Here is a 21,855-nt window from a genome sequence, read left to right as displayed (position 1 = left end):
GGAGCTGGTGTGGGGCAGGACCTGTGTGCGGGGTCACCAGCGGGCCAGGGGACATTTGGTGTCACCAAGAGCATGGCTGTGCTGTGGGGGTGTCACTGCAGGCCAATGGCACAAGGATGGCTGCACTGCAATGGCTCAGCCTGCCCCCAGCTTCAGGCTCTTCCCCGCTCTCTTAGGCTCATTCTAGGGTTTTGGAGACAGTGGAAAACTCAAGTTCCCTTTTTTGGGAAGACTGGATCAAAGGGAAGCTGTGGTGAGGCTCTTGAGGGGATGTGGATGTTCAGGAAGGCAGATGTTAGACCTGACAAGGAGCTGTGATTCTCAGTCTCCTCCTTGCATACAGCCCTCAGTGCTGGGCAGCTCTCCTTGAGTCAGGAAATAACCCCACCTCTGCCTCCATGATGACATTCCCCAGGGCTGCTGTTGAGAGGCTTTGGGCAGGCCTCAAAACAAAGCTGTGGGAGCAACATGGGTCTGTCCCCCCTTGGCACATGGGGTGGCACAGCAGGATCAGAGCCAGGGCCACACAGGGAGCCCCCATGGGGACAAGTGGCCATTGAACTGGAGTTTGTGGGAGTCTCAGTGCATTCCTGCTCGGTCCATGTCTGTATCCTGGAGCATTCAGGTGTCTGTGGATGGCAGCAGGTACCAGCAGAGTTTTGTGTGGGTTTGTACCTGCTCAGGGGGCTCGTGGATGTGTGAGTGTGAATGGACAGATACCTGTGCATGTGTTTGGAGGTCTGTGAAGTGATGAGATTCATATTTTTGATGGTTTACTTTAGTACCAGCTGCCCTCTATGCATGACCTGCAGAGGAAATCCTAAATTCCAGCACCAGTGCTGCTTTGCAGCCCCACCAGCTCTCAGAATGTCTCAACATGAGATGCAGCCATATCCCATCCCACCCAAAGACACACCTTTGACAGGAGGCACCCAAATCAAGAGCACCTCTCACTTCCCTGCATGTTGGATGTTGTGTTGAGCATCCCAAGGGATGTTGTGTTCCTTGGGTTTCCCACTCCAGTGACAGGGGGTGTGGAAAGGCCAGAGCTGCTGGTGCCCATCCAGATCCAGCACAAACCTGCCCTTGTGCACAGGTTTTCTGACTCAGTCTTTCATTGAACAGCCACAGGTGCCTGCGTTGCTGGTCTCCAGCTCACTGGTGTGCAGGGAAAGTTGGATGCTTTGCTTCTTCCAGCTGAAAAGCTGCTCTAGGCAGTGGGGATGGGGTGAGCAGAGGGTACCCCATGGGCAGGGGCATTTCTGGGCAGGCTGGGACCCTGCCCAAGCAGCTCAGTGCTGATTTGGGAAGCTAATCTTGCCAAAACCAAAGAGCTCCTCAACATGCTGCTTTTTCCCAGGGGACAATGTCTTTGTGGAGCTCATGCCACATCCCACCCACCCCAGGATTTAGGCCACCTTTTGTGCAGTTAGGGAGCAGAGTTGGTGCTGCTGGATGAGCTTCAGGCCCCGAGGGTGTGAACCCAGCTGCTCACACAAACTCTGCAGTAGCAAGTGACCATTGTCTCCTCTAGAAGAGGATGAGTGACTTTGCATTGAGTGTCACAACCAGGGGCATTGGGCCCTCTCCAGATCTGGGCTCTTCCTCTCCTGCACCTCTCACAGCTCCTAGCAGCCCTGGCTGCCCTTGTCCCAGCCCCAGTCCTCCCTGAGGTGGTCTCCTTGTCCCCTGTGATGGCAGAAAGGGATCCTGGTTTTGTGGTCCAAATTCCATCACTGAAAATTCAAAACAAATCCAGGAATAAAATTGTTAGAACTACTTTTCTTTCTGTGCCTTTCTAAATTACCATCTCTATTGTGTGGGGTTTTTTTTCTCTTAAGTTCCACCAAGGAGATTTAGAGGCTCGATCTCCTCTGGGACCAAATCCCTTAATTGGCTTTAACCTCTTTAATTGGCTTAGGGATGCTCTGCACCTTTCCCATCTCACATCTGCAGTTGTAGGGAACTCTTCTCCAGCTCAGAGGAGCTTGCTGCCAGGTCAGGGTCTGCCTTGAGCACATGGCACTGTGATGGCATGGGAATTTGGAGGAGGAAGGGCCACACAGCATGTGCGTCCCCCAGAGCCACCCAAAACTCTCTGTAGCCTCTCCTCTGTCCTGCCTCGCTCCAGCCATCACATGCAGCTAGGTCACATCTTTCTCTCTTGTGTTTTGTTTTTCTTTTTAACAAGGTGAAGGTAGGAGTTTGAAGTTTAGTCTCCCGTCCCTGCGGCGCCTCAAAATCCAGCGGAAATCTCTGCCCACCAGTGAGTTTGATGGAGTAGCCATTGACTATGGAAAGGTAACAGTAGCCTTTGTCTGATACCAGCCCACACCTCAGGCCAGGTCCCAGCTCTCCACCTCGCTGTCCCCACCCCAGTCCCCCTTGGCTGCTGTGGTTTGGGCCATCTCCTGTGGCAGGGCACGGCCCTGCTGGGCTGCAGCTCCACCCTGCTGCTCTGCACATCCCGCGGCTCGAGGGGGGAGTGGGAGATGTGCCAAAGCTGGGAGGAAGCTCTGCCTCCACACTCCAAGTGGTGCAGGATGGTGGAGCTTCAGGGAGTTGTCCCCACCTCAAGGAGGGGACGTGCTGGTGGCTGTAGGAGCGTGGTGTGCTCTGAGCAAGGACTGGCAGGCTCATTTCCCCGTGTTTTCCTGGCAGGGAGCAGGCAGCACAGGCAGGTCCAGCTTCTCAGCCCTCCAGCAGAGATTGTACTTCCCATGATGGAAGGTGATGCTGTCACCAACCTTGAAAAGCTGTTGGTGGGGCCTGTCTAGAGATTGCTGTTCTTGGTGGCTTCCTGACTGTCAGCAGTGCTCAGGGCAGCTCCAGTCAAAGACCTGCTGTTTTCTGAAATGCTGCAGCTCAAGGCTGTCAGCAGGAGGGTTTTGCTCTGCTAAGGCATCCCCAGGTGCCAGGGTCTGGCTGTGCTGGGTGTATCCAGGCAGCCTGGATAAATCTGCTTCCCCAAATCATAGATATAATGAGATGGAAGGTGCCTGTCTTCTCAGAGGTTCTGCTTATGGTAGGTTGAAGATGTGTGTAGGTACATCAGATGCTTTGGGTCCATCATTCCCATAGGCACCAGCACTGCTAAAAGCTCTGGGTACCCCGAGGCTGGAGCTGCACGGGGCACTGCAGTGTGGAAGGGAAATGGAATGCAGTGTGGAATGGAAAATGTGCATTGAGGACAGCCTGATGATGCACCATTTCGCTGGAGCTTGGTCAAGTGGCCACAGCCCAGAGATACAGGGCCAGCCAGCAGCCAGCCTCTCCAGGCACCCCACCCTAAAACCTGCCCTAAAGGGCCTTAGGGATGGTGAGAAGTTCCACAGTTCCTCCTGTGGGGATTACTGGAGGCACAGGTTCTCATGGGTCTCTACTCCAGAAGGTGGTTGCTTTGAACACCCCACTGCAGAAAAAAGTCTGGAAACTCTTCAGGTCTCCAGGGGAAAAGGTTTAGCCATGCTTTAAGGTGGCTGTAGGAGAAGAAGGAGCAATATGACCAAATTTGCAAACCCAGCAGCTCCTCCAGTGCTTCCTGGTGCAGAGCACATCCTCCCCCATGAACACCAGCGCAGGGCTGGGGCGCTGACCCTCGGTGGTGGCCTGAGCTCTTTGCAGCAGGGGAGGGAAGGGCAGCCCCAGTGGTGGGACACAGGGCCATCTCAGAGAAACGCATGGCACTGCAGGTACTCCAGGAGAGCCTGTCCCTAGGTCTCCTCTTCTCTTGCTCTCACCTGCTCCCACCTGTGCAGCATCGCCTCGCAAACCTCCCCGCGGCCGCCCAGCCTCCGGCGGGAGCTGGTAGGAGCTGGGAGCTGCCAAGTCCCCAGGGACTCGGTGGCCCCACTCCAAAGCAGGTCCTGGTGCAGGCTGGAGATGACCTCAGGAACTGCAGTGCTTCCCAGCCCTCTGCCTCTCCTCTTAACCTACCCCGGCTCCCTCACCTTCCCCCACAGCACGCGGGGACTCCTTCTAATACAACGCTTTCTCCTGGCTGTCTTAAAGCCTGGTGGTGACTCCCTGATTTTGAGGGACTTGAAGACATCGCCCAAGGAAAACTGTATGCAGTCAGAGACCGAATCCCTCCTGGAAAAGGAGAGGAGGCCAAGCCTGGAGGCCGACCCCACCCTACAACACTCGTCCCCGAAACAAGAGCCTCCCGTGCTGGGCCCACACCCCGCATGGGGTTTCTTTCGGTCTCGCCCCGGGGGCAGCTTCCACAGCCTCCGCAGGGTCTCCTCCTTGGACAACTTTGAGGCTGCGAGGTCTGAGTTCCAGAGAAAATTCAGGGAAAGGAGGGCAAACTCAGGTAGGGAAAACCCCGGAGCCGTCGGTTCTACTGTGGGAGTCAGGGTCCTGGCGATGGCCCCAGCACATCTCGGGGGGGAGGTCTCGGTCTCTTTTCCCTCTGCAAAGTGGAGATTACCTGGGTCTTCTCCCCAAAACCCGCTGGTCTCCATGTGATTCCCTGCACAGGCAGGTCCTGCTCTGTAGGGAGAGCCATCCATGGTTTGTGTGTGCGATGTGAGACCGTACCAGATTGCATTTGGCTGCCCCACACAAGGGGCATCCCGATGCCATCCCACCTTCCCTGGAGGGAGGGAAGGGCTCTGCAGGCATGTGCAGTGTGAGCTGTGTCCACGTCTTGGAGGTGGGTGAGACACCGGCCAGGCCACTCTGAAGGGCTGGAGGGAACAATCCTTCATCCTGCTGTCCATGTCCAGACCTCTGGTTCTCATGAGAGGGATGAGGACAAATTAGATGGAGGTGTAGAGAGAGAAGGCTCTCAGCTGGGGATGAGAGAGATCAATCTGTGGAATCTGGCTGTGAAAATGGGCTGGGGGTTCATGTTCCTCCAATAGTCACAAGTTGCAGACCCTCAGGAGGAGACACGATGTAGAGGGAGGGAAGGGAGAAGGGTGGCAGCAGCATGGCTGGTGCTAACTGTGCACCTTCACAATGTCTTCAGACACTTCCTTCCCACACCACCACTTGGGTCAATGTCAGAGTGCAAGGGTTAGAAAGGGTAACAAATTGAAAATACAACCCTGCCCTGCCTGTAGGAGATGGAAAGGTTGGTACACACTGAGTACAGTGCCTGGGGATCTTCCTGGAGCTCAGGGTCTGGGTACAGACTCCCACTCATGACAACACGTTGCCACAAGCCTGACCATGAAATGACCACCTACACAGCTTCCTCCCTGGTCCTGCCCTGGGGTGACCCAGAGGCAGGTCCCCAGGGAGAAATATCAGGATCCACACCCACTACAGCTCTTCTTCTGGAGAAAGCTCTGACCTCCCTACCTGGAGCTGGGGGTGGAGGATACATCCAACTCCTGGTTCAGTCTGGCCAAAAACCAGCACAGCAGCTCAGGAGCTGTGTTTGTCAGGCAAAGGGTGGAGGAGAACAACCTCCTCCTGTCTGTTTTCATGCCAGTTTTGGCATCTCTCCCTGCTGAATCTCTGTGGGTTGATCCCCAACCCACTACAGTCATCAGGGCTAGCAGGGGACATTGAGTGTCTCTGTGCTTTGGCAGCTGCTCTGAGCCTCCTGCAGGATGCTTAATGGTGGAAAGATGGGTGATGTGTGGGAAAAACAGCCCTCTCTCAGGCATCCCAGGCAGGGCATCCCACATCTGAGCCAGCCTGATTTTGGCACCTTTTGGTGGCACCTTGTGGTGGTCCCCAGCTCCTGGAGGTCCTACAGGAGGTCAGGGCTCTGGGGATCCATTCCTGCTCTCACTGCCCTTCTCAGTGCTCCTCTCCATCCTCTTTCAGAGGCTTCCCACGTCAAACCCAACCCCCCGAACTCCACATCGGACTCGGACCTCATGAAGTACAGGACCATCAGCCAGATCCCCCAGTTCACCCTCAACTTTGTGGAGTTCAACCTGGAGAAGCATCGCTCAGGCTCCACCACAGAGATCGAGATAATTGCTCCCCACAAGGTGATGGAGCGCACCCAGAACGTCACCGAGAAGGTCACACAGGTATGGGGGCCCTGAGGTGCCACCAAGGCAGTGGTGGGGTGTGGGGGTGTTTGTGGGTCCCCCCCAGGATGAGGGAAGAGATGAGAATCTTGACTCCATGTTTCAGAAGGCTGATTTATTATTTTATTATATATTTAATATATTATATTAAAAGAAAATGAGATGTTAAACCTTACTAAAGGAAGAGAAAGGAGACACCAGAAGGCTAGCAAAGAAAGGAATGGAATGAATTATAAAATCTTGTGACTGACCAGAGTCCCAAAACAGCTGGACCTGGGATTGGTCATCAAGTAGAAACAATTCACATGAGAGCAATCAAAGATGCACTTGTTAGTAAGCAACCTCCAAACCACATTCCAAGCAATCAGATAATTCTTGTTTACATTTCATTTCTGAGGCCTCTCAGCTTCTCAGGAGAGAAAATCCTAACAAATGGATTTTTCAGAAAATATGTCTGTGACACTGGGGTGCTGGGGGACAGTCACAAGCACTCTGGTGGCTTTGGGAGGAGAGAAGCAGAGAGGGCAGTGACACCTGGAGACTCCACCCCAGGAAATGCCAGTATCCCTATGTTTGGTTATGCCTTCCTCTGAATGGCTGAAATTCTCATTTTAGTCCCCTCAATGAGTATTTCTGGCAATTTGTGGCTGGGGAAACAGCAGCATGAACTGCTCGTGATGGTGGCCTTGAAGGGGACACGTGTTTGCATGTTTGTGTGTGCATGTGGGGAGATCTGGCCACTGTTCCTGCCCCCAGAGCTGGGAATGGAGCCCCTGGGGCACTGCTGGCCCCGAGGTGCCCAGCCAAGGACCTGGCCTGGTGTCAGCACACCGAGGATCCCCTGGGAGACAGCAGGTGGCACTGCACTGTCACTGCAGGGGACACTTTACACACTGTCACCCAGAGGGACACGCATGGAATAGTGCATCCCATGGGGATGTCAGTGTACATGAGAGATGCTGAGGTATCCCACAGTCCCGGGTAAGGAGCTCTTCTAGCCGTGGGGAAACTGAGGCACGGAGAGCCTCAATGCACAAAATACATCTAAGGGCACCTCCCATTGTTGCCAGCAGCAGCCCAGGGCAAATTTAATGAAAACACAGCCATCTGACCCCAGAAAAGCCTCCAGGCTTGGGAGTTTGCTCCATCACAGTGGGGTGCTATGCAGGATTCTCCTTCTGTCTCAGTGCCAGCAAACCTTTAACTTCATGCACAGGGGATGGGCTCCCCACTTTGCACATCACGGAACAGTTTCTAGGCTTGTTTTCCCCCTGTCTTGTCCCCTTCATTAGTCCCTCTAATTTGGGAGTGACTGCAGTGACCCAGGATTGGCCCCTGAACTCCCCAGAGGGACAGTGAGCAGCCTCCATGCCCTGGTCCCCATCACAAGGAGCACACCAGGAATGAATGGTCACACTGGGGTGACTGTCACAGTGGTGCTGGCCACTCCCTGTGGGGTCAGTAGCTGGTTGTGGTGGGGTCAGAGCTGGCAGGTGGTGGCTGCACCCACTGAGGTCAATCTTCCCTCCACTTTCAATCTCCAGGTGGGATGGGATGCAGTGGGACAGGACAGGATGGATCTCTCCTCCCTGCTGCATCTGCCCCTCTCAGGGAGGACCTGCCTGTGCTCACCCCAGTGTCCCCCACACCTCCTGCCCAAGACACAGCTCCCTGCTCCTGGCTGTTCAATAATTCATGGTGAGGCAGAGACAGCGGCGAGACGCCAACTAAAAATACCAGCGGGTGGGCAGGGAGTGGAGCCAGGCTCTTTGGGATGGTCTGGCCCTGCACTGAGCTGGCACAGAGGGCAGGCCACAAGTGCAGTGAAGGTCTCACAGCCTCACAGGGCTCTGGAGCACAGCTGGAGGCACGTGGGAGTGCTGTGAGGCTGGGGTCCTGTCTGCAGGTGGAATGTGTCCCACTCCCCCCATCTGGGCAGGAGGGTGCTGGGGACAGGGATGGGGGGCTGAGCTGTGCCAGGATATGTGCTGGGAGTGACACTGGGTCACTGCCAGCCTGCAGACAGCACCAGGGGCCTGATCCTGCCCAGCCACTCGTGTTTGAGGCTCTCCTGGTGATTCTGGACTGGCCGCCACCTCAGGTCAGTCCCCTTATGCCCAGCACTGGGCAAGGGACACAGGGGCACAACTGGGAAGGTGGTGGGTGCTGGGGCACCAGGGGGCATGAGCAATGGCCTGGGTTAGCCAGGGTCACAGGAGCCTCTCCCCTGTCACCCACAGCCCACACAGCCCACCCTGCTCCCTCCTCCTCCTCCCTTCTGCACTCCCTCGCTCACTGCCAGCACCCAGCACCCCACGCCATGAGCCTGTGGCCATGGCTAAAGCCAGTAAGTGCACGAGGAAGGGGCACCCAGGAGGATCACCACGGGGAACACTGGCACTGCCACCTTCAGAGACTCCCAGGCCACCCAAGGGTGACCTTCCCATCCCTCAGGGGCAGAGAGGAACAAGGCTGCAGCTGCTCCCTAACTCTGTGTTGGTTTGGATGCTCTTATGGGGATTATTTGTTTACCCTTTTCTGCCTCACATCTTTGGGGCTGTGGTTTTTTATTCATTCCTGCCTGGAAAGCAAGAGTGCTTAACCTGTTCTTGCTTCTTCCACAAGAGCTAGGTGCCAGGGACGAGGCGCAGGGCAGGTGCCCCAGCATAGGGAACAGTATTTGGTGTCCTGAATCCAGGACTGGCCCCAAGAGCTACCTCCAGCCAGGCAGAACAAGCATTCAGCTGCTGAGGCTGGGAGCACTGCTGGTTTCCCCAGACACAAGGTGAAGGAGCCCATCCCCAGACACAAGGTGAACGAGCTCTTCCCGGCGCATCCTGGTTTTGGGATCAAGCGTTTTATCAGCGTTGCCTCGTTCCCTTCCCCACCATCCCCACAGGAGCCGGTCCCAAGCCCAGCTGGTCCCTCATCCCCTCCACAACGATTGCGTTCGGGTCACTTTTTCCAATCCCTCCCCTCTCCGTCCACCACCGACGTCGGCGGCTCCCGCTGCTCCATTGGCGCTGCCGTCCCCACGGGGGCCCGGCATCGATCGCCTTTGATTAGCGCGGGCCGGGCTCCCGGGTGCCCTTCGTGCCGCATGCCTCCCACCCGCCTGGCCGAGTGCCTGCGAGCCTGCGTGGGCAATGCCCCGGCCCGAGCGCTGCGCCCGCCCTGCCGGACGCTGCCGGGGCCCGTGGGGCTGGGGGCCCCCATGGTGGACAGCCGGACCTCGAGGGGCAGCTGCCGCCTGGGGCGCAGGGCCAGCTGCAGGCAGGTAGGAGCAGGGGACACCGCTGGGGTGTGGGACCCTCCGGTGTCCTGGGGCTCTGGGATGTGGGAGCGGCTGCTTGTTGTGGGATGGGGTTGCAGGGGTGGATCCACTTTGGATGGCAGCGTCAGGAGCCCTTGGGAGACTCTTGATAAAAGAAACCTTGATCCTTCCTGTCGGGGCAGGAAGGATCAGACCCTTCTTCCAGATCTGTTGCCAGAGCCATGGTGATGCTCATCACTGTTGCCTTGGGATATGTGGATCCTTCTTCTCTTTCCTCTCTCCTCTCCTTTGCAGCCCAGCAAAAAGCTCCCTTTTAGCTGGGGGCTCAGTGCCAGGAGAGACAATTGAGGTGCCCCTCACCCTCCTCTGCAACTGGCACTGGTCCCAGCACCACAGGGATACTGGGGGACAGCAGAGCAGCAGAGGCAGAAAGGGATCCAGCTGCCTCCAGCTCCAAATAAGCCCCTTCATGCCGCCACCCATCCCATACCCAGTGTCTAGTGTTGTGTCCCCACAGTGGCTTTAGAGCCACCAGGAGCTGGCATTGGTCTTGGAGGGGGAGCTGGGCCAGGCCTGGGCATGTGGGGAACTCACTGGTGCTGTGGAGTGTCCCCTCTCTGTGGAGAGCAGTGGGGACACATGACAGCATGGGAGGGGGCTCGCACCATCTCACTCGAGATGGTGTTTGCACGTTGGTGGCCACAGGTGAGGTGGGGAATGGGCACTGCCTGAGGCTTTGCTGCAGGTGGCCCAAGCTATCCCTCTGCTTGGAGGACACGTGTGCCAGAAGGACATCCAGGGGAAGATACTTGCTATGGCCAAGAAAGGCTTGCAAGATGCATAATATGCTGTCACCCTTGGGTGACACAGCCATGTGAGGGCATCTCCAGGCTGCCCATCCCATAGCCCTGCACCAGGGACTCCCAGCAGCTCCCAAGCAGGTGGCACAGAGCTGAGGGCAGAAGGAGGCTCAGCAGCAGGCACTTTCCTCTCTGCTGGGTCAGAAGGCCATAAAGCAGGTAAGAAGCTGCCCCAAGGGTGCTGTGACCATCACAGACAGACAAGAACCTTGGTGTCACCACAGTGGGAACTGGACAAACACATATTCAGCCAACAAAGCTGAAAAAGCTGTAGGAAACCATTGTGTGCTCCTCGATGCTCTACCAGCACATGGAAGTCCCTTGCCTGGTTCCTGGCATTATCCAGCCTCTCTCCTGGCCTCGCATCCTTCTCACACCCCTCTCCTGGTAGGTGCTGTCCCTGGGCGCTGACGTCCTTCCCGAGTACAAGCTACAGGCGCCGCGCATCCATCGATGGACCATCCTGCACTACAGCCCCTTCAAGGCCGTGTGGGACTGGCTCATCCTCCTGCTGGTCATCTACACAGCCGTCTTCACCCCCTACTCAGCCGCCTTCCTGCTCAACGAGGAGCAGGTGGAGGAGAAGCGCTGGGACTGCAGCTACTCCTGCGACCCGCTCAACATCATTGACCTCATCGTGGACATCATGTTCATCGTGGACATTGTCATCAACTTCCGCACCACCTACGTCAACATCAACGACGAGGTGGTGAGCCACCCCGGCAAGATCGCCATTCATTACTTCAAGGGGTGGTTCCTCATCGACATGGTGGCTGCCATCCCCTTCGACCTGCTCATCTTCCGCTCTGGCTCTGATGAGGTAAGAGCAGGGTCTGTCAGGACAGGAGGGGATGCGTGGATGGACAGGGAGAGACGTATGAGAAAGAAGGAAAGGGATGTGGGCGGTTTGATGTAAGTGGTGGATGGCTAAATCCATGGGGAGAGGGGTGGTTGGTCACAGGGTGTCTTTACAGGCAGCTGGGACCTGGGATTTCATTTTTTAGGGTTAGGCAGTCCCTACTCTAAGTGTTCAGAATGGATCCACTCCCCTTGTTGAGGCTGACCCAGCAGAGCAGGCTGGGGGCTCCGTTTAAGGGCTGACCCCATCCTCCAATGTGGGCGAATTTGGGGGTGCATTGCCAGCCAGACTCAAAATGTTGACAGTGGGGTAACCCTGTAGTTACTGTACTGCCTGGAGGCTCCACATCTGGGAGTGAAAGCAGCACTTTTGGGAGCAATGGCTGGCAAGGCCAGGATCCATCAGGAAACACGGGCTTGGCCTTGGCTCTTCTCACTTGCTCACCTCTAATGCCAGAGCTTGTTGCCTTTTGATCATCAGAGGCAAACTGCCTTTCCTGTGCTGTGACTCATCTGACCCAGTTCAGAGGTCACCTCCAGGACAAGGTGATTCACACTCTAGAAATGCATTTTTATCCTTCAAAGGAAGCACGGCTCAGCTGGGAACATGCCTTTGGAACATGCAATATTTACCCTTTGCTCGTCCCTGAGGTGTCTCACCTCTCCCCTGCAGACCACCACCCTCATTGGCCTCCTGAAGACTGCCCGGCTGCTGCGCCTGGTGCGCGTGGCGCGGAAGCTGGACCGGTACTCGGAGTACGGAGCAGCCGTGCTCTTCCTGCTCATGTGCACCTTCGCCCTCATCGCCCACTGGCTGGCCTGCATCTGGTATGCCATTGGCAACGTGGAGCGGCCCTACATGGAGCACAAGATTGGCTGGCTGGACAACCTGGGTGACCAGATTGGCAAGCGCTACAACGACAGCGACCTCTCCTCTGGCCCGTCCATCAAGGATAAATATGTCACTGCCCTCTACTTCACCTTCAGCAGCCTCACCAGCGTGGGCTTTGGCAATGTCTCGCCCAACACCAACTCCGAGAAGATCTTCTCCATCTGTGTCATGCTCATTGGCTGTGAGTGCTGGTGCACGTCCCACTGTTCCCATCCCTGCTTTGGAGGTTGGAGCATCTCCCTCTGCCTGTGCCTCTTCTGCACAGACAGATGGATGGGGTGATAGAAATACAGGTTTTCAGGTCCTGGTAGATATGTGTTTTGGGAATCTGCTGGTTCCAGGTCTCATGTAGCTGGACATGCACCTCGCCATGTCCCACTGAGTCCTGCCCTCTCGTTTCAGCTCTGATGTACGCCAGTATCTTCGGCAACGTCTCAGCCATCATCCAGCGCCTCTACTCAGGCACAGCTCGCTACCACACGCAGATGCTGCGGGTCAAGGAGTTCATTCGCTTCCACCAGATCCCCAACCCCCTGCGCCAGCGCCTGGAGGAGTATTTCCAGCATGCCTGGTCCTACACCAACGGCATCGACATGAACGCGGTGAGTACGGGCAGGCCCCGTGTCCTCACAGCACTTTGTCCTAAACAACACGGCGTCTAGATCTGGGTCCACCCAAACTTTTCCATCCTTTTGATCAGGATAGAGGCAGGAGACTTGGGAGGCTGGAGACAGACTCTATCCTTACATCTCCTGCGTTTCTAGCTCCTGCATTCCCCTTTCTCCTTCTCTCTGCCCATTCTTTTACATCTACCCTGAGGTTTTCCAGGATCATGAGCACATTTCTTGGCCAGAGAGCAGGTTTGGTGGGGAGCTCAGAGTCCCTCTTGGCACTGAGCACTTTCAGGCTGGTGTCTGTTGGTGTCACAGGAGCGGAGCAGGTATCGATCCAGCTCCTCTCCACACCACCGGTTGCTAAGCAAAGTGCATCCTGCTCTCGCAGCAGGGAAAGGAGGGCATTTAAATAAACCTCGATCCATTTTAATTAGAGCCCAGAGAGGCAGCTGTTTGTTAGCAAAGGGGGGATCAATGGCAGAGCTGTGCTGGAGAGGCGCCGTGTCTCCGAGCCTGTGTGCCGGCAGCGCCGGGGCTCCGTGGGGATGAAGATGTGGCTCAGCTGAGGTGTTCTGGGCTGGGGACTGGACTCACAGCACTGGGGTTCAGTGCACAGACATGATGGCTCAGCCAGCAGCAAGGCAGAGGAATGAGAAAGGATAAGGCAAGGAGAGACATGAAACCTCATATTCCTGGTCTCTTAGCCCTGGGCAGGTTATCAGCCCACTCATTCTCTGCTAATGCTCCTCTTTTCCTTAAGATTTGAGCCTGAGCAGCATCAGGACACAGACTTGTAGGAATTCAGCATCTCCCTCTAAAGTTGATGCTGCCACATGAAACAACTGGGCAGCATCTGGGGGTTTGCTGCTGGGAGAGCTTTGGGTTAAACCTCTCAGGTGGAGGAGACACCCTGGCCTGGACATCAGTGGCAATAAAGAGAAGCAGTGCCACCCTACCAAGCACAGGTGCTCTTGGCTTAGTAGAAACCCAGGTCACAGATCCCCAGGGAGAGCTGAGCTTGCAGCTCAGCCATGCTGCTGCTCACAGCAATTCCTGCTGGCTGCTGCAGAGACACAGTGTGATCTCATCAATCACCCCACAGCCTGATCAATTCATCCACTCCTGATTTCCCAGTAGGGAAACACTTCTGCTAGCATGGGAGATCAAGTTGAAGCCAGGAACAAGTCGTGCTCACCAGCCCCAGCATGGCTGTTCCAGATTTGGCCACCAGCGGGATGTGAGCAAAGAGGACAGCAAGGAGGACCCCAGGGCCATATGCTGCTCTCCAAAAAAAACCCAAACCCAGGTGGTTTTCACCTTGGCACCATGAGTCATTGGTGGCAGCAGCTTTCTCCATATTGCGAGTTATACCTTGATGTCACCTTCAGATTCAGCTTTTGTTCAACATGAGGTATTTGCACAGGTATATTTAGCTGTCAGTGCACACAACTGTCCTGTGCTGCTGTTTCTTGGCATTCAGGAAGGTGCTGTTTAATTAAGGTTTTTGTGCTCTTTGTGCCAGTTTCTGCTCTCATTCATCCAAGATTAGTGGGTGTAAAGATGAAAAAGGGGATATGCCACCAGTGGGTATAAATAGACTGAACTGGTTACTTTTAATTATTGCTTGGGAGTGCTGTTGTCCCCAGCCACAAGCAATAAAAGCCAGCAACAGGCAGGCAGGGATCCACCAAGGGAAGATCAAAAGATGATCGAAATCACAGAATCACAGAATGGTTTACAGTTGGAAGGGACCTCAAAGCTCAAACTGTTCCACTCCCTGCTATGAGCAAGAACATCTTCCACTAGACCAGGTTGCTCCAAGCCCCATCCAGTCTGGCCTTGAACGCTTCCAGGGATGGGAAAGTGTCCCCACCTTTGCCTTTCCGGGCACACAGTCTCCCTGTTTGTCCCCATTGTTTCATGCTGAGTGTCATCCAACCTCTCAGCTCTGTCACAGCATGCCCTCCCAGGGACAGTGGCGTGATGGCATCTCTCCCTGGCTCTCCACAGGTGCTGAAGGGCTTCCCTGACTGCCTGCAGGCTGACATCTGCCTGCACCTGAACCGCACGCTGCTGCAGAACTGCAAAGCGTTCCGGGGAGCCAGCAAGGGCTGCCTGCGTGCCCTGGCCATGAAGTTCAAGACCACCCATGCCCCACCTGGAGACACCCTGGTGCACTACGGAGATGTCCTCACCACGCTCTACTTCATCTCCCGGGGCTCCATTGAGATCCTCAGGGAAGACATTGTGGTGGCCATCCTAGGTGAAAAAGTCCTTCCTTCTGCGAGGGGTGACGGGCAAGGGGCAAAGGGTGATGGGCAGTGAGCAGTGGATGAGGGGTGGCAGGTGAGGGTAAAGAACTTCCCCACATGCTGGGGAAAGGGAGGTTGTTCCTCAGCATCTGATGGGTCCCCACGCCAGTGGACAGGGAAAGGAGGGTCCCCTGGGAGATGCCAGGGGGAAGCTGCAAAGGAGTGAGGAGAGCAAGGCATGGCTCAGCAGTCTCCAGCCATCACTGATCACCCACTGCCCTGGCTTGGTGTCACCACCACTGGTGGCTTTCACAGTGTTATCCCCAACACACACCGTCAGGGCTGGGTTTGCTGGGCATCCCCTTGTTCACGAGCCCCAAAGTAAGAGGTGCTGGACCAGAATAACTGGAGCAGTAGTGGGTGCCCACATCTCCATAATGAGCTGTCTCTTGGCACAGGGAAGAACGACATCTTTGGGGAGCCCATCAGCCTCTACGCCCGCCCAGGGAAGTCCAACGCTGATGTGAGGGCCCTGACCTACTGTGACTTGCACAAGATCCAGCGTGAGGACCTGCTGGAGGTCTTGGACATGTACCCAGCCTTCTCTGACAACTTCTGGAGCAACCTAGAGATCACTTTCAACCTACGAGATGTGAGTGCCAGGGCTGCCCCAGGGAGCAAATGTGGTCAGTGCTTAAATTTGGCAAGTGGGAGGGCTAAAGCAAGGATGTCAGGAGGTGCAGCAGTCACATTTCCCATTCTCCAGGGAGTCATGATTCCCCCACAGCAGGACATGTCTACTTTTATAGTGTGTGACTGAACTTTGCCCTTTCCCGACATTTTTTTTTTCAGAGACCTGAAATATAGATAAGAAAGTAAAATTCCCTTCATGTCCTGTCCCACTCTGGGATGTCCTGCCACTTCTCAGGGCGCTCCTTCCCTCCCCATGGCCCTGACACACTTACCTCAATCTCAGAGCAGCAAGGACAGCTTCAGGAATGTGAAACCAGTCCGGGAGGCACTGGGTGGGACAGGGCAGTGATGAAGAGACAGAGATAGCTTCACCTTCAGAGGACATGGAAAGAGCTGTAGCCCCCGTGGCACACCCAGATGGGACAGGACAGCCTTTCCCTGATGAGCAGCCCCTCTCGTTCCTCAGGCAGACAGCGTTCCCCGCTCACCCCTCAGCGAGGAGTATGACTGCACCTACCGCCGGGCTCGCCGCCGCAAGCACTCCCCCTGCCAGCCCAGCAAGCCTGGTGAGTGCCCCTGGGCTGGCAGTGCCCACCTGCAGGGCAGGACAGTGGGATCGGTATCCATTACTCCCCCTGCCAGCCCAACAAGCCTGGTGAGTGCCCCTGGGCTGGCAGTGCCCACCTGCAGGGCAGGACAGTGGGATCAGTATCCATTACTCCCCCTGCCAGCCCAACAAGCCTGGTGAGTGCCCCTGAGCTGGCAGTGCCCACCTGCAGGGCAGGACAGTGGGGTCAGTATCTATTACTCCCCCTGCCAGCCCAACAAGCCTGGTGAGTGCCCCTGAGCTGGCAGGGTGAGACTGGGATTGGTATTCATTACTCCCCCTGCCAGCCCAGCAAGCCTGGTGAGTGCCCCTGAGCTGGCAGGGTGAGACTGGGATTGGTATTCATTGCTCCCCCTGCCAGCCCAGCAAGCCTGGTGAGTGCCCCTGAGCTGGCAGTGCCCACCTGCAGGGCAGGACAGTGGGGTCAGTATTCATTCCCACCAGGACAGGTGCCCCAAAGCAGAGGTTGCTGGTGACTCTGTCCCTGCAGGTACCCAAGCTGCCTTCCCTCCCTCCCCTTGGGGTGCCCCAGCCCTACAGGCATCCTGAAGGAATGGGGAGCTGGTTTTCTCATGTGTGGTACTCCCCAAAGTGACCTGCTGTGCTGTCCCACAGACCCAGACACGGGAATCTCTGATGCAGAGCAGTATCACACCTACTCCGAGCTCACCAACCCGCAGGAGCCGCTGAGTAAGGACCAGTGGGACGACCTGGGCAGCAGCACCTCTCCCTGCTCTCAGGCCAGTGATGATGAGGCCAAGACTGGCAGCCCTGTGAAAGCTGAGCCCTTCCCCACACCCAAAAAGGATGACTTGGCTCTGCCCTCGCTCAGCCTCATCACCACCAGCGCTGGCAACACGGAGGTTGGCAAGCAGGCAGCAGAGAGCAGCCAGTCCTACACAGGTACCCAGGGCTGCAGGCAGGGCTGGCAGGAGGGTGGTGAGACATGCTTGGGTATGGTCTTGGAGCAGGGCCAAGCTGCTTATGTGCACTTGAGGGGAGCCACATTCCAAGGCCAAAGGTCTTGCCTGCCTTTTGTCCCCAGCTGGATCTGCTGTGTCCCTCCTGTGCCACTCCATGTGTGTTTGGGATGGCTCTCCATGTGTGTCAGGGTGATGGCTCTCCATGTGTGTCAGGGTGGTGGCTCTCCATGTGTGCTTGGGATGGCTCTCCATGTGTGTGGGGGATGGCTCTCCATGAGTGTGTGTGATGGCTCTCCATGAGTGTGGATGATGGCTCTCCATGTGTGCTGGGGACGGCTCTCCATGTGTGTCAGGAATGGCTCTCCATGTGTGCTGGGGATGGCTCTCCATGTGTGCTGAGGAAGGCTCTCCGTGTGTGCTGAGGACGGCTCTCCGTGTGTGCTGAGGACGGCTCTCCATGTGTCTCAGGGTGGTGGCTCTCCATGATGTCAGTGGTGGCTCCATGTGTGCTGGGGATGGCTCTCCATGAGTGTGGGTGTTGGCTCTCCGTGTGTGCTGGGGATGGCTCTCCATGTGTGTCAGGAATGGCTCTCCATGAGTGCTGGGGATGGCTCTCCATGTGTGTGTGTGATGGCTCTCCATGTGTTTCGGGGATGGCTCTCCATGAGTGTGGGTGATGGCTCTCCGTGTGTGCTGGGGATGGCTCTCCATGTGTGCTGGGGATGGCTCTCCATGAGTGTGGGTGATGGCCCTCCATGTGTGTGGGTGATGGCTCTCCATGAGTGTGGGTGATGGCTCTCCATGAGTGTGGGTGACGGCTCTCCATGAGTGTGGATGATGGCTCTCCGTGTGTGCTGGGGATGGCTCTCCATGTGTGTGGGTGATGGCTCTCCATGTGTGCTGGGGATGGCTCTCCATGAGTGTGGGTGATGGCTCTCCATGAGTGTGGGTGATGGCTCTCCATGTGTGTGGGTGATGGCTCTCCATGTGTGTGTGGATGGCTCTCCATGAGTGTGGGTGATGGCCCTCCATGTGTGTGGGTGATGGCTCTCCATGAGTGTGGGTGATGGCCCTCCATGTGTGTGGGTGATGGCTCTCCATGTGTGCTGGGGATGGCTCTCCATGAGTGTGGGTGATGGCTCTCTATGTGTGCTGGGGATGGCTCTCCATGAGTGTGGGTGATGGCTCTCCATGTTGTGGTGGGCTCCAGTGTGGTGATGGCTCTCCATGAGTGTGGGTGATGGCCCTCCTGAGTGTGGGTGATGGCTCTCCATGAGTGTGGGTGATGGCCCTCCATGTGTGTGGGTGATGGCTCTCCATGTGTGCTGGGGATGGCTCTCCATGAGTGTGGGTGATGGCTCTCTGTGTGTGCTGGGGATGGCTCTCCATGTGTGTGGGTAATGGCTCTCCATGAGTGTGGGTGATGGCTCTCCATGAGTGTGGGTGATGGCTCTCCGTGCGTGCTGGGGATGGCTCTCCGTGTGTGCTGGGGATGGCTCTCCATGTGTGTGGGTGATGGCTCTCCATGAGTGTGGGTGATGGCTCTCCATGATGTCAGTTGTGGCTCCACGTGTTGGTGACGGCTCTCCATGTGTGTCAGGTGACAGAATCTGACGCACTTCCAGCGGGGCTGGAGGATGCAAGACAAGATGCTGAGATGTCTCCTCTCCTTCCAGCCACTCCCCTGGATATTCCCAACATGTTCACCTTCTGGGAGGACCGGCAGGCAGCGCACCCTGCAGAGCCCCTGCAGCACATCTCGCTGGTGCACAGCTCGCAGGACGTGCCCCTGCACAGCGACTGCAGGCCAGGGCACATCGAGTCCAGGCTGGAGCTCCTGCAGGCCCAGCTCAGCAGGTGGGCAGGGTTGGAGAGGACCTGGGGGGACTCTGGGCCATCACTTTCTGCTTTCTAGAGGTGGCTGCAGTGGGCTCTGTGTGCAGCAACCCCTGGGACACTGCATTCCTGGGGAAGGGGTGGGAGTGCTTTGCAAATGCAGTGGCTTCTCAAAGGGCAAGTCCTGACCCTGACTGCAGCCCAGCCCCTTATCTGCTGCTGTGCCACCACTCTTGGCATCTGTCACCACCCCCAGGATGTCACACAGTGCCACCTGAGATCTGTCATTTTGCCATGGCTTCCAAATTCAATGCAACTACAGATATTAAACCACCACAGGCACAACTGGAGCCCTTTGCAGGGCCCCTCTTCCTGCTGCACAGACCTATAAGCATCCTCTTGAGCAAATGAGCCTCATGACTGTCATTGGCCTCTAAATAAGAAAAAATACATTATTTTTCAAACTGACAGAGAGTAGGCTTAGATTGAATACTAGGGAAAAGTCCTTCCCTGCGAGGGTGGTGAGACTGGCACAGGGTGCCCAGAGCAACTGTGGCTGAAGTGTCCCAGGCCAGGTTGGAAGGGGCTTGGAGCAACCCAGGACAGTGGAAGGTGTCCCTGCCCATGGCTGGGGATGGAACTGGATGAGCTTTAAGATCCCTTTCAAATCTAACTGTTCTGTGATTTTTGAAGGAGAAGGACGAGCCCACATTGGAGTTGCAGGTTTAAGGTCCCCAGGCAGCACCCACATGAGGGGCTGACACTGTGGGTTCTGCTGCCCTTGTTGAGCTCATTTCACCCCACCCTTGTGTTTAGGTGTCCCTGCAGTGCACCATGCTAGCACAGGGGGACAGATCTGCCCACTCTGTCAGGGATGCTGTGACTGTGTCCTACAAGTGGGGCTGTGCCCACTCCATCCAGAGTTGTTCAGTCAAGGACAAGGCAGAAAGAAGAGACTTCAACTTTTCCATTTTTTCTTTTCCTGAGTTAAAAGTGGTTGGCACTAACCTGCCTTGCTCCATCTGTCAGCACAGGCAGCTGGCCTGGAGAATTGATCCAGATTAAAACTAACCATTGCAATTTTTTCCCCCCTCCAGGGTAATTTTAGCTTTTTTCAAATCCCCGCTCCAGATCCCAGTTTGGCTTCACATAAAATTGGGCAGAGGATGATTGAGTGTGGCAGGAGAGAGATGGCAGGATTGATCTCTCTCTCTGGCAGTGCCGGTTTGAAGCTCTCTAAAAACCTCAACAAGCAGCAGGCAAAGCATCACAGCCCTGGGGTAGCGGGATTGGCACCTCCTCCCAGCGCCTCCCCTGCCCTGCTGCAGGATGCAAAAGGGTTCTCTGGCTGCTCTGTCCCCAGGCTGGAGTCCAGGATGTCGTCAGACATTCATGTAATCCTGCAGCTCCTGCAGCGCCAGCTGTCCCAAGTGCCACCGGCGTACAGCCCCATCTCGCCCAGCTCCCAGAGCCTGGCCATGTACGGCATCGTCCCGCGGAGCCTGGAGCCGCTCGCCCCCTGTGCACCTCTGCAGGACCAGGAGCTGCCCACCCAGGAGCAGGTAAGGGCACCCTGCTGGCTCAGCACCCGCCAGGTCCTTCTGCCCCAGTCCCGAGTTCTCTCCAGGCAAGGCACAGCCAAACACTCGTGGGTCCCAGCAAAGCTGATCTGCCCAGTGCATCACTGGTTTTGGGGCACAGCTGCCAGCTTGCCCCATCAGTAAGGAAAAAAGTGGGTTCCTCTGCTCTGAGGCTTCCTCAAGTAAAAAAATAACATTTTGGGGCTTGGAGCCTGATGAGGAGAGAGTGTGGCTACTTTGTTTTGCTTTTACCATAACTCATACAATTCCTGGTTTCCCACCAGAGCCCGAGCTACACGGAGGTAGAAAAGTTCCACTTGAAATCCAGGGACTCCTTGTCAAGTGGGATGCAGCTGTCTGTGTCATCTGACAAAACTCTGACCGTCTACTCCGAGCAGGAGCACCACTCCCCACCTCTCCCGAGCCCAGAGCCTCCCCACCAAAGGGCACCAAACACCCAGGGACTCTCGCGGGGCTCTCGTTTCCCTTCCCTCCCTGAGCACTTGGAGGCATCTTCCGAGCACCAGGACATTCAGAGACACCTCTCCGACCCCGTGCTTCCTGCAAGTTAGAGACGTGGGGGCGAGTCAAGAGGAACCTCAACTGCAAGCCCGGCCAGTTGATGTTGATTTTGACTGCAAGGGTAAGACATTGGACGATGCCATTGGCTCAGGGTATAATTTGTAGCTATCTTCTGCCACCGTGACAGGAAGTATAGAGTGGCTGGCTTCCAAGGTCAACGTTTTCCAGCGGTTCCCATAGAGTAGATTTCATTTGCACATTAGAGTGAACCTAGAACAGTTCTTACAGCCACCACCGAGCTGGTTAGGCCACCTCCTAGGCCACCACCTCCTCCTTGCCAAGGCTTCTTCTCGAGAAGGGCACAAGCCAAGCGAGCCACAGCAACCACGGGGGAGCAAATCCAGGGCTCTGTGAGGCTGCTGTTCTGGAAACTTCTGGAGCAGGGACCACTGTGTTGGTACAAGGCTCGGCCCAGCAGAGCCCGCAGGTATTTCAGAAGGGTGGTCACCAGAGGAGGAGTGTGAGATCTCCACAGTTCAGGGGAAAGTGCAGGTGACAAGCCAAGGACAAGGACAGAAGCTTGTCCTACTTGATTGCCACTGAGAAGTGAAGGGCCAACAGCCCCTGCCACCTCAGCCTGCTTCAGCACGAGTCCCAGAGCACTGACTTCTCCAGCAAGGCCGATCACACCTTGCAAACCCCAACACGCATCCCCACGGCTCCCCAGGTAAAGCCAACTCGTCACCGGCCTGGGCATAAAGCACAAAATTCAAAAGCACAATCCCAGAAAGCTGAAAAGCCCCAGAGTGTCCAGTGCCCCTTCCCAGCGTCTCTCTTTTGATAAGGGTTCCATAGGTGCTCCCTCCTGCCCAGCCCTTCTCTCCGCAGCAGTCCGTAGGAGAAGCCCAGGTAGCGCTGCCGCCTCGCCGCTCGCTCGGGTAGACGCTG

The 21,855-nt window shown here is 56.3% G+C and overlaps 1 protein-coding gene across 1 annotated transcript in view; it reads left to right on the top strand.

Moving 5' to 3' along the window:
• Positions 1-21,725, top strand: part of KCNH6 (potassium voltage-gated channel subfamily H member 6) — a 33,655-nt gene extending 11,930 nt beyond the window's left edge. Inside the window, exons 4-14 of the mRNA XM_050985549.1 lie at positions 5,785-5,996; positions 10,522-10,950; positions 11,662-12,061; positions 12,283-12,482; positions 14,505-14,757; positions 15,205-15,398; positions 15,906-16,005; positions 16,662-16,949; positions 18,646-18,826; positions 20,169-20,367; positions 20,670-21,725. Coding sequence (XP_050841506.1) covers positions 5,785-5,996; positions 10,522-10,950; positions 11,662-12,061; positions 12,283-12,482; positions 14,505-14,757; positions 15,205-15,398; positions 15,906-16,005; positions 16,662-16,949; positions 18,646-18,826; positions 20,169-20,367; positions 20,670-20,957 — 2,744 coding nt within the window. The 3' untranslated portion in view covers positions 20,958-21,725. The remainder of the gene's footprint in view (positions 1-5,784; positions 5,997-10,521; positions 10,951-11,661; positions 12,062-12,282; positions 12,483-14,504; positions 14,758-15,204; positions 15,399-15,905; positions 16,006-16,661; positions 16,950-18,645; positions 18,827-20,168; positions 20,368-20,669) is intronic.
• Positions 21,726-21,855: the final 130 nt, after the last annotated feature.

Source organism: Serinus canaria, chromosome 27 (assembly GCF_022539315.1).
Source record: "Serinus canaria isolate serCan28SL12 chromosome 27, serCan2020, whole genome shotgun sequence".
In the NCBI taxonomy this organism is placed as follows: Eukaryota; Metazoa; Chordata; class Aves; order Passeriformes; family Fringillidae; genus Serinus; species Serinus canaria.
This window is presented reverse-complemented; position numbering and strand designations above follow the sequence as displayed.